The sequence below is a fragment of the Ictidomys tridecemlineatus genome, chromosome 5 (assembly GCF_052094955.1).
Source record: "Ictidomys tridecemlineatus isolate mIctTri1 chromosome 5, mIctTri1.hap1, whole genome shotgun sequence".
Lineage (NCBI taxonomy): Eukaryota > Metazoa > Chordata > Mammalia > Rodentia > Sciuridae > Ictidomys > Ictidomys tridecemlineatus.
The window spans coordinates 4,920,925-4,933,443 of NC_135481.1; the positions used below are offsets into that span (position 1 = coordinate 4,920,925).

The 12,519-nt window shown below is 40.0% G+C and overlaps 1 protein-coding gene across 6 annotated transcripts in view; it reads right to left on the minus strand.

Annotated features, from left to right (window-relative positions):
- Positions 1 to 12,519, minus strand: part of Herc2 (HECT and RLD domain containing E3 ubiquitin protein ligase 2) — a 202,151-nt gene that overhangs the window by 33,910 nt on the left and 155,722 nt on the right. For all 6 annotated transcript variants that reach the window (XM_078049112.1, XM_078049114.1, XM_078049113.1 and 3 more), the window contains 5 exons: positions 10,063 to 10,254; positions 7,307 to 7,460; positions 2,219 to 2,326; positions 613 to 744; positions 24 to 182 (listed from right to left, as the gene is read on the minus strand). In XM_078049112.1, coding sequence (XP_077905238.1) covers positions 24 to 182; positions 613 to 744; positions 2,219 to 2,326; positions 7,307 to 7,460; positions 10,063 to 10,254 — 745 coding nt within the window. The remainder of the gene's footprint in view (positions 1 to 23; positions 183 to 612; positions 745 to 2,218; positions 2,327 to 7,306; positions 7,461 to 10,062; positions 10,255 to 12,519) is intronic.

Below are 12,519 nucleotides of genomic sequence, written 5' to 3' on the forward strand. Positions count from 1 at the left end.
CATGACTATGAAGGCTCATTTACCTAAGGCACTCAACTGTGCACATGCTGCCAGTGAGGCTGCAAGGCGAGGAACAATGCTTCTGTTGGAGGCAAGATTAAGTCGGAAATCCAGGAGACAGGTCACCAAGTCCATGGATGGACAGGAGAGGACACAGCGATCAGAAAGAAGGTCCTTGGGGCCTGTGAAGGAGCATGTAAATGACCCCATGTGTGATAAAGCAGAAGACACTGACAACTCTGACTAACAGGGTGGGGTATTCCACTTGGAACACAGCAGTGAAAGATGTACCTGCAACACCACTGTCTAGGTCACATGAACTATTCCCTTTACATGTTAATTGGAAATCAATAGCTTTAAGAAATGTAACCAGCAGCACTACTTTCCACATGGTGTAAAGATGGAGTGCTAGTACCATGACAGTGAAATAGCTAATATGGCTCTCTGTGGGATGATCCTTGCCTCAGTGGGACTTTTGGCAGCACCTGCCCACAACACAGTGGGAGAAGGCAGACCCTAAATTACTAAATGAAAGATATATGTTGTTCCACGTTACCTGGATAACAGTCATAGCTGGTCACCAAATACTGACAGCCATAGCAGCTCCCTTACCTGCAGCTGGCATGATGGGATAGACTGTGAAGCGCCAGCCCCATCCATTCACAGACCCGTCACTGATAAACTTCCACTTCAGTTCATCCCCTGGTATGCGCAGCTCACTGGACCAGTCAGACCACTCTCGGCCTGGTGAAGAAAAGCACACCCTGGGATTAGGTTCACTCCATCATCCAATCAACACAAACTCCTTAGATAAAAAGAAAAATCATTCACATCAGGTCAGAAGACCAACAGGATCCTCTAAGACATGCTTTTTCAAGTTTAAGTCCATAAATAACACCACTCTTGGCAAATAGCTTTTAAATTCATCTGCCCTTCCACAGGATCTTATTCAGCCCCTGAATGAAGTACTGGAGAGACTCAGGACAGGCAGACACTATTCTGACAGAAGTTACCAGCCAAAGGGAAAATGATCACACACATATTACTAGGGTAGCATGTGAGAGGCCTGCAGGGCCAGCCAGCATGTGCCCAAGTCAGGACACAGGCGCATTTCTGAGGAAGGTCAAATAGGATGGCAGGTAGCCAAACAACATGAGAAAGAAACTATCTTCCCACAAAAGGTCCATATGTACAGTTCAGGAAGGCCAAGAAAAGGTCAACCACAAGGAAGAAGCAGAGCAGCCTGACCACAGCCAAGGGCCCAGGATGTTATCAATGAGAGCATGTGTGAGGGCCTCTCAGAAAAGCCAGGGAGACCCAGGTACCTTTGTGATGTAGGACCATCTGGCAGCAGCATGGAAATAGCCTGCCACGCTATCTAACAACATTACCAAAAACTGTGCTGAAAGACATCCATCAGAAAAACTCATGGTCATCATGACTATACACTTCATCCAACGCTTTTCACCAGAGATTTCAGTAACATTACATGAGTGAAGTTTTACTGGGACACAGCCCACCCACTCACCGACATACAGTGTGCAAGTACATGACAGACCACAAAGCCTCAATTGCTTACCACTTGGTCTTTTACAGAGAAAATTTGCAACCTCTTATTCAAGAGGTCTGAAAAGACAGTCAGTCAGTCAGACAGACAGACAGACAGACAGACAGACAGACAGACACACACACACACACACACACACACACACCCCATACTGACAATTTAAAAATGAGGGATCAGTATCTCCCACTCAAGCACATAGAGCACACCAGCAGAAAAGAGAAGGACAGCACACGATGCCATCTGTCTATCCCAGCACTCAGCACTCCACAAACTAAACCAGATTCCTTTAAAAGTTCTGTAGAATGGCAACCTGTATTGACACAGGCCCAGCCCTGACACTCTCAGACAACTATGACACCTTCTCCAACTGTCTGGATGAGGTTTGGGTGTGACCCAACGAGGGCTAGTTCTCATGCTGGTCACTTAGTAATCCTCTACCCATCAGTGGTGAGAAGCACATATCACATGGATAATTGTCTTACTTAAAGTACTAGGAAGAAAAAAATAAAACCTACTATATTTCACAGCTAAACAATTTATTGTGCCTTCCTCAAAGCTCCCACCAAATGAAACAGCATTTTGACCTACAAAGGTTAATCGTTCCACTTACAGAGGCACAGTCTGCTTGCTCAATCAACCTTCCTTCCTCACCTGACCGCACGGAAACAATCCTGTTAACACCATCCATGACTGTGAGAGGGTCATGGCGCCTTTCTGTGGAGCACTGCCGGTCAAACTCCACCCTGAGTCCTTCTGCACCTGGAGGACAAGTGAACAGAAAACAGTGACCATTCCCAGGCAGCAAACAAAATGACAGTGCACTGAGCAGAAAGAGTGAAACTAAAGTATATTTAAGGGTTAATAAAAAAACTGGTCTCTAAATCAAGGACTTGACCACACTCATGCCTGTGGACTAAAAGACCTGAAAAAGCTTCCACTTGTCCAATTTTTTTGTGTGTCCTCATTTCAGGGCAAACTTTTAAAATGCAACCCCAACAGCTAGAACAAGTTTTATAGCAAATTATGAAACATGGGGAGGGTTGCAACAGTCTGGATCTCAAATGTCCTATAAAAGCCCATGTTAAAGGTTTGGTGTCCCCCAGGGTGGTGCTATCGGGAGGAGGTATACTCTTTGGGAGGGGAAGCTTTATGGGAAGTACTTAAGATCACTGGGGGTGTTCCCCTAAAAGGAATTTGGGGACTCCTGCCTTTCCCTGTCTCTTTTTGCTTCCAGGTCATGAGGTTAAAAGTTAGGCTCCACCATGTGCATCTGCCAGGATATGCTGCTTTGCCACAGACCCAAAGCTAAGGACCAAGTAATTATGAACTACAACCTTCAAGACTATGATCCAAAATAAATCTCTCTCTCTACAAATTGATTAATTCAGGTATTTTGTTTTAGGGATGAAAATCTCACTTTCATAAGTGGGTTTGGTGTCTGAAGAAGGAGCTATTTGTGAGACTTAGCCATTAACCTTTGGCTGCTCTGGATAGTATTAAAATTAAATTGAATTGTAAGACACCCCAGCAGGTGCCCACAGAGAAATAGACAATTGTTTGGTGTGAAAGCCTATGTATTTGGTGTTAAAAGGAATAAGAGTTTTCCTTTGGGCTGAAATGTTCTTATGGACTAGCAGAGGACAGGTAAGTAAGGCCTGAAAAGGCCTGAGAGGAAACGAAGCAGACAGGAAAGAGTGACCTTGTGCAGGGCTTCCATCTCATTTTAGGTTATAAGGATGTACTGGTGGGCTTTACACAGAAGAACGATAAGCTCTGATTGGTTTTAAAATAAAGTTGAACTGGGGGCACACAGGAGATGGAGAGTAGAAGCAAGACCTCAATTGGTGCTTTTTTTAAACATGAAGAATAAGTTTAAAGTTAAAAATAATGATTTGAATTTGAAAAAAAATTTCTGAATGCCACCTAATTCTAAATGTTGAAGAAAATAAATTAGACATAAAACAAGGAAGACAAAGGTATTAAAGCTAGCCAGGCATAGTAGCACATGCCTGTAATTCCAACAACTTAGCAGGCTGAGGCAGGAGGATCCCATGTTCAAAGTCAGCCTTGGCAAGTTAGTAATACCCTCTCTCAAATAAAAAATAAAAAGAGCTGGGGATGTAGCTCAGTGGCAAAGCACCCCAGGTTCAATCCCCAGTACCAAAAAAAAAAAAAAAAAAAAGCATTAAAGCCAAACCAATACAAAGTTATTGTTAGAAAAAAATAATAACAACCAGAGTAACATTCCTACAAACAACAAAAGCAGGCCAAAAAGGTGTGCCACACAAAATCCACCAAAACTGCCATCTATCATCTCAAAACAAGTGAAAAGCAAGTAGAAAAATGATACAAGATAGGAAAAGGACATCATAAGTAAGAATCAAAAAAAAAAAAAAAATTAAATGACAACTCTTGTACATTGTTGGTGGGACTGCAAATTGGTGCAGCCAATTTGGAAAGCAGTATGGAGATTTCTTGGAAAGCTGGGAATGGAACACCATTTGACCCAGCTATTCCCCTTCTCGGTCTATTCCCTAAAGACCTAAAAAGAGCATGCTACAGGGACACTGCTACATCGATGTTCATAGCAGCACAATTCACAATAGCAAGACTGTGGAACCAACCTAGATGCCCTTCAATAGACGAATGGATTAAAAAAATGTGGCATTTATACACAATGGAGTATTACTCTGCATTAAAAAATGACAAAATCATAGAACTTGGAGAGAAATGGATGGCATTAGAGCAGATTATGCTAAGTGAAGCTAGCCAATCCCTAAAAAACAAATGCCAAATGTCTTCTTTGATATAAGGAGAGTAACTAAGAACAGAGTAGGGATGAAGAGCATGAGAAGAAGATTAACATTAAACAGGAATGAGAGGTGGGAGGGAAAGGGAGAGAGAAGGGAAATTGCATGGAAATGGAAGGAGACCCTCAGGGTTATACAAAATTACATACAAGAGGAAGTGAGGGGAAAGGGAAAAATAATACAAGGGGGAGAAAGGAATTATAGTAGAGGGGGTAGAGAGAGAAGAGAAGAGGGGAGGGGAGGGGAGGGGAGGGGGATAGTAGAGGATAGGAAAGGCAGCAGAATACAACAGACACTAGTATGGCAATATGTAAATCAATGGAAGTGTAACTGATGTGATTCTGCCATCTGTATATGGGGTAAAAATGGGAGTTCATAACCCACTTGAATCAAAGTGTGAAATATGATATATCAAGAACTATGTAATGTTTTGAACAACCAACAATAAAAAAAAAGAAGAATTACAACTCAAAATATTTTCCAATATATAGACTAAACTAAAAAGGGCCTAAGATCTTATAAGAATAATAGAAAATGCCTTGAGATAAAAGGAGGGAAAGAAGAAAAAATTTTAAAGAAAGAGGTGAAAAATATTTCAGAGAGGAAGCAACCAATCTGCAAGGCATCAAATACATGGATAACTGCTAAGTTTCCTGAAAAAGGAACTAAGCAAGAATACAAAACTCTATAAAATATACTCCTAGAAAATGAAACTGAAAAAGACGTGGAACTTCACAATAAAAGAACACACTCTTTACCTGAGAATATCACCTAGAATGATCTATGCAAACATATATTCTAATAAAATTACTGGGTGGAAAAATCACATGATCTTATAAGGTAAAATATTAATTATCCATATCATACTTTCACAGAGGAAGAGTATATGATCCTAGGATTTAATATGCAGGAAAGCTACCTTTCAAGTAAGACAGGCAAACTCTCATAGACAAGTCTGACCTTAGGAACTACAGGGAAATTTACTAGAGAGTTCAGACATTTCCCAGTATCTAAAGAGACAGACAAAGGATGAGGAGAGAGCATTAAACAGAGTAAAACTAAGAATATCTGAAGAATATGAGAAAGAAAATATAGTAGGAGCTTTTATGCTCTGGTAGAATAATTATGTTCATAAATTTAGAAGAATAAAGACAGTATATGACAAAAAATTTAATGCTTTCAGTTAGAATACTGATTCTGGCAGTTCTGACTCAGAATTGTATTGAGTCAGTTAAGTAAATCATGAGAGATGAAGCAAATGAAAGATTATTTATGAGATAGGTATTCTATCATCCTATTTTGGAACCAGGATTACGTATGCAAAAAGAAAGAGAGAGAGAGAGGGGGGGGGGGGGAGAGACAGAGAGACAGACAAATGTGACAAAAGAGATTAAGTAGCAGCCTTGTCCTTTTGAACTGGAATTGAAAGTATCAGTGTGAACTCAAAAGAAAGTCGATTTGTCCACTTACCCAGGTATTCAACCTACCTCTGCCCACTGAAAAGGTCTAGAAATAATGATAACACAGTAGCAATGAGTCTCCCAGCACCAGGTTGTGATTTTTTATTTTTTGTAGTACTGAAGATTAAACTCAGGGGCACTCTATCATGGAGCTATGTCCCCAGCCAACCCACCCTGCCTTTTTCTTTCTTTCTTTCTTTTTTTTTTTTTTGAGACAGGGCCTTCCTAACTTGTTGAGAATGTCCTCAACCTTGTAATCCTCTTGCCTCCCACATCACTGGGATTAAGGTGTGCACGCCATGCCTGGCCAGATGGTGATCTTGAAAACACCATCAGGTACTCCAGGTGGAATGCAGAACCAATGAGACAAGCCTAGAACCCCTTGTCATACCAGACTGAAGAGAAGCTAGCAAAAGTCCACCAGAATCATTTCAGAAGTGAAACTAAAAAGGTTTTCACTGTCTAAAGACAGGATATTTTGAGCTTCAATAAGAAAAATAATCACGTAATTATAATGGATTAAAATCAAGTTTCAGTACATGGGATTGGAAAGGGAAGATGAAAAGAAGAGTCACCTTGGAAGAGTGACAGGGAACTGGTCCATACTCCAGAAAACTGGTAAATAGAAAGAAAGAATCAAACTTCTATCCTGCCTTTCTCATGCAGACAGTATCCCTGGGAAGTCAACTGAAGGATGAGGAGAAACATCTCTTTATAAAGTATTGCAGCTAATAAATGAGAAAGAAATGATCCAATTAGAATAACATTGTTTGCAATGCCAATAGATCAGTTATTTCCCATGCTGAGCAACAGGTGCTGATGACATCACAAAGAGAGAGTGCACCTCAGGTGCTTTCTGGGGATGTGTCACAACCAGCAAAAGGCTCTTGCCAAAGGGCTGAAGTAATAGGGCTTCTGGACCAGGGACCAAGTTGAAGAAAGGTAGGATGGCAGAACATGTTGAACTGCAGCAGGGGTGTGCCAGCATCAGATCCAGGTCAAGGGGAAGCCCAGTGGATCAAAGGCCCAAGTGCCTCAACAGGTGAACTGTCAAAAATGAAGACAAAGGAAAAAAGGGGGGGGGGGTCGGGGAAAAGGAAAGGAATAAAGATATACACTTGGGTGACAGAAACTGTCCAGAAGTGCAAGTATGATGGCTCAACATCAGAATGGCATCAATTCAGGAAAATACAGACTTTATATATCTTAATCACAAAGGTATCCCAACCATCATAAAGCTAAACATTTACTTTGCATGGCTTTCTACACCATATTTTGCTTGACAAAAGGAGGTATTTTTGTGGGTTTGGTTTGTTTTTTTGTTTAAAAGAGGAGGGGAGTACAAAGCAATTCTATTACTTCTTTCCTAAGAAACAGAGAAGATTATTTCGACCTAAGTGACTGAAGAATGAAGCCATTCTAAAGGCAGTGAGCCCAGCAACCCTTCCCCCAGAACTGGCCCCAAATACCTGGTATCTTCACTGTGCCACTGGTGGAAGTGTCGTCAGTATAGGGATGGCTGCTTTCCACCACTACTGGCTGTGAAGAGAGCCGGCCACTCTGCGAGTCTGTGGCTACATCCTCCAATTCAGTGACACAGAGCTCCAACAACATATCTGCTACCTAGGAAGAGAGCAGGAAATGATGAGGCTGACTGGCTTTAGTCCTGGGTCAACTGGATGCTAACCCTGTTCATCTTGCTCTGAATAATTCCATAGAGGCAGGATGGCAGAGGACTTGCAGTCTGAGAAATTAAATTCAAAGTTTGGTTTACTTACAAAATCAAGATAGCAAAAAACTTGCAAAGTGCTATTTAACTTTCAGAGACAATCTATACAAAAATAGCTGGAAGGCACCTCAAGTACAACACTCAGGATAAGGTGCACTTTATCACATGTCAACTGATAAAAACACCTGTGATGAAAGTATCAAGGGGAGGAAGAAAATGTTGATGAAAATGATCAATATCCTAGAAAGCACTGTAAGTCAAGGGGCTGGGCAGGAATCAAGAACAATTGAGCTACCCAGGTCTAGACATGGCAGACAGAATACCTCAAACAAGGAGGTCTATGTGAACAAGATTAAGGAATTTCTCTTGACCAAGGATAGTAAATGTTGAGCTCACCACCATGCTGTCTCTATAATTCATATTGTCTTTTATTTTTTAAATTTAGTGCCAATTCACACCATTTAAGTGGTTAATATCAGTGATTACGAACTCCTGGACTGTCATTTTTAAAAACAAATTAGAATGTGTTATGATAAGCAAAATTTTCAACTCAAAAAATATAATTCTTCTTTATACACTGTCCATTTTGTACTTTTCAGGAATAGGATTATTCTTTTTTCCTCATAATCAGAGAACAGCTAGGCTTACTAAACAGTTATATTAGTAACAAACTAATATTATTGTCATATAGGCATGCTATTTTAAATTCAAATGTCTTTTTTTTTTTTGAGTCCTACATATTAGGTCAGGGCATAACACAGAAGTAGCCGTCTTGCTATTACAATGACAGTTTGAAAATACACGTATTCTTATGAAATCTGAATGAATTATTTGAACAGATGTTGGCATCAAATGTCTATTTCTATGCAAAATCCATGAGGGAACTGAATTTTAGAATCTTCCTCTGCAAAGCCCATCAGAACCTACCAAAGAGAGGCCACTAAGTTTATCAGGAGGGGGTAACACACATGGTAGATATGGCTCTGGTGTCAGGGACCTCAGAGTTCCAATCTCATCTCTCCTAAAATACAGTTAGTATCCTCAAACCAGTAACAACCTCTTGGAGCCTCAGTTTTCTCATCTGTATGTAAACATAACACCTACTCTCTGTACTGACAGAATGCACCAAAATCACACATGGTAGAGATCTGTATGGCAAATGCTGGGTATTATTTTAAACCAAAGTTCTCATGCACATTCTTTCCTCTCTTAAAAGCAATAAACTTGTGGAGGGAAAAATCAAACTCTGCTTATGGCAATTTACCTTAATTTAATCTTTTAGAATTATGCCATGTAATCTGTCTTTAAAAACTAAGAAATAACAAGTACCTAAAATATCTACCACATCATCTACTCAACTGTACTTAAGTACTTTATTATTTTGGTGGTAGTGAGATGGGGTCCAGAAAAAAAACAGAATTTTCTGCAATAGGAACACTGTACCAGGTCCCCTGGCAAGCCAGTTCTGAAAAGACCAAGCAAGGACGTTGACAAATGAGAGTCCTCAAGAGAGCTCTAGGACTTCAGGACTCATCAATCCTATTTCTAAACATGTGGGTATGATATTGACTTTAAATTCATCTAGACCAATTGAGTAGCCACAGGAGCCTATTCAAATTTAAAATTAAGCTTAAGTAAAATTAAAACTTTATTTCTTCGGGTATACTAGCCATATTGCAAGTGTTCAATAGCCACATGTGTCTGGTGGCCACAATCCTGCATAGCTCAGATATAGAACATTTCCACAATGATAGAAAATACAGTCTTACTGGACCCAGTGTTACTGAATATGTAGAACTATCGTGATATTAGAACACAAAGAGTTAGTTCAAAGAAACAAAAATAGAAAAATAAAACCATCTGTAAATAGACCCAAACATATCCAGTAAATACTCTAAAAGAGTGTGATAAAAGTAGTTTTCAAATCACTGGGAAAAAGGTGGATTATTCAATAAATAATGTTTGGGCAACTAGTTTGCCATTTAGGAAAAAATAAAAGCGGAATCATTACTTTATTCCTTACATCAAGATCAATCTCAGGTGGCTAAAAACTGTAAACATAATTAATGAAACCATAAAAATAATTAGAAGAAAATGTAACAGTTTCTTTAAAACAATATCATGTAAGCTTCCCCCCCCAGCTTAATACAAAAAAATGGGGGTGAAGTGTGAAAAGCCTGGCAGATTTGACTCCTTAAAAATTAGAAGGAAAAAAAAAAGGAAAACTGCAAAAATTTATTTAAGGTACTTACTTAATAAATTCTACAAATCATTAAAAACAAGACACACAATCCATTTCTGAAACAGGTAAAAGATAGCACTGGGGAAATGATGGGATCTTGGATTTTAAAGAAGTACTTCTAAACTGACATCTACTAGGATGAATCTAGCACAAAAGCATGCATGAAAAACAGCTGTGTGTCCCCTGCAGAGGAGGCTGGCCTGAATGGAGAAAGGAGATGGAGCAGGCAGCCCCCAATATTCCCCATCACTCACCTGTGGGTAGGCAGTGCCCATACCAGATAGCACAGCTGAAAGGACATCCCGGCCCCTGTCCCCTGCTCGGCTGCACACTGACAGCTTGAGCAGGTCCACCACCACCCGGGTGTCATCTGCGATCAGAAGACTGGTGAACTCATCCAAGGACTGAGGCTCTGGGCCTGATGTTTTATTTTGGCTTTCAACATCCTAAATTAAATGACATCCAACAATTAAAATGAGAAATAATATTCAGTAGATTCAACTGTTTACTGAAAGGACATGTGACACCAGTAAGGTAGAGGCATAAAAAAACAAATTAAGAAATGGCAGGTCCTTAATACATTCCATGTACTAGGTTTTCAAGATTAAATTAACTGTTTTACAATATCACCAATACAATCAAAGAGAAATACCTTAAACTATAAAGAAACAGCAGCTTATACTTCTGTGTCATTGATAGACATTATAGGAGAAGACCAGGAATGAAGTTGCACCAATTGAAACCTATTCCTTACCCATCAGATATGCTTGGTGATCTTCTATCAACTAAATTTTACACTATAACTTTACGTATCTTTGTCTTGAATCTCTCCATAATGCTTTCCAGACTCTTCTCCACGTAACACATTATCTATAATCTTCTGCTCTTTGGATTCTTTGGAAAAGATAATATGTAAAAGTCTTCTCTTTTTTACTATTTCTCTTTTACTTGCCTCTCTTACTACCAGCTTAAACACATGGCAGCTGTGATAATTCACCTTTTCTCCTTTTTAGCAGAGTAAAGGAACACACTTGTTTGCTGTGAGCTATTTCCCCAGCATCAGTGTCCTATCCCAAGTCCCCACCATGTGAGGCACCTCACCGAGGTCAGCTGCCCCACCTGCCTTGTCCAGTGTACAAGAGCCTCCTGGAGGTAAGTCTAGTGCTAGACTCATGGAAAGGGGCAAGTCAAGTCATCAAAGCTGGGGCATCCACAGCTTCTGGCCCTGGAGTGGGAAACGCTATGACCCTATGTAGAACAGAGGTAGGAACTAACCTTTCATGCTCCCGAGGTAGAGTCACGCTCACCTAGAAAGAAAGAGCCAGAGAAGTGCCTCTTCTCTCCTGCTTCCTGAACCTCAGGAAATATAGCACAATTCTTTTCAGAAACAGAAATGAGCCAGAGAAACACAGCCCTACACGAAGAACCCTAAGGGGAATGTGATATGCCCTGCACACTATGGGCTGGGACAAGATTCTTCCTTTAGAGAGCAGACCTTTGCATGGAGATCCAGGAAGTAAGCAAGTAAAATTCATTAGAAATGATGAAATTCCAGAATATGACTCACTGAAGCACAGCAAAAGCATCCAGGGGAATATATTAATTATATATAATATCTTCAGTCTTGAAATTGAAATGTACCTTTTTTCTCCTTGGGTGGGGATGTTTAAAAAAATAGAAAATATGCCTAGAGGAACTGATAAAAAGGCAAAGTACTAGCAGCATATCCTTAAACATGAATCACAGCCCAATACTAAAATGAAAATTACTTCACCATAATTTATGAGACACATCAAAATGAAAACAAAAGGAATTTAGAGGTATAACCTGGACAACACCTGTGTTTCATAAATAAATTTGCAGGAAAAAAAAAGTATTATCCTTCCACCTAAAGCAAAAATTATGCCTTCTTTAAAATAATTTCTGTGTTAAACCCTCAATTCCAGGAGACTTTCAGAAATCAGAAGTTGATTCCAGAGATTATTACTGCAGATGGTTCTGAATACTTTCCATAAAACTTATTTTCTTCCATAAAGGGTTCCAAATGTAATTGAAAATAATGCTTGTTTTTCTCCAAGGTTGGCGGGCAAGAGAGAATGTGCAAGCATGGTAGGGCAGCCTGGTGTGAGGCTGGGCAAGGTATCCACAGATATGGTACCTGGTGTGGCAGAGTCAAGTGAGGAAGGTACCATAGTTTAGACAAGCCAGCATAGAGGTAAGGTGAGGACCACAGGTCAAGTAGCATGAAGAGGTGGTCCCCAGGAAGGACAGATTGGTTTTGAGCACAAGAGGCTATTCAGAGGAAGAAAGGTACCCCAAAAGGGGTGGGTGGCAGTCAAAATGGGAGACTGGTTATCTAAGGAGACCAAACCACAAGTAAATAGCTTGTAAATGACAGAGCCTGGTTCCTTACTTTCAGAGATAAGAGTCATAAATACAAAAAAGAGTGAAAACTAAAATAAATCCTAGTTAGATTCAAATCAATTGTAGTGGTGTGAACCAGTATTACACACACGCACGTGCACGTGCTCGCACACACACACACACATTTATTCCCTAACTATCATCCCAATAGCAATGAGCTCATGAAGAGCCCAACTCTTGGCTTCTAAATCACATTCTCTAATTAGTAAAAAGCAAGGACTTCCTTGGAAGATAGGTGATTCCTAAACTAAAGAATAAAACATCTCATTAAACCTGCAAATTTTTGC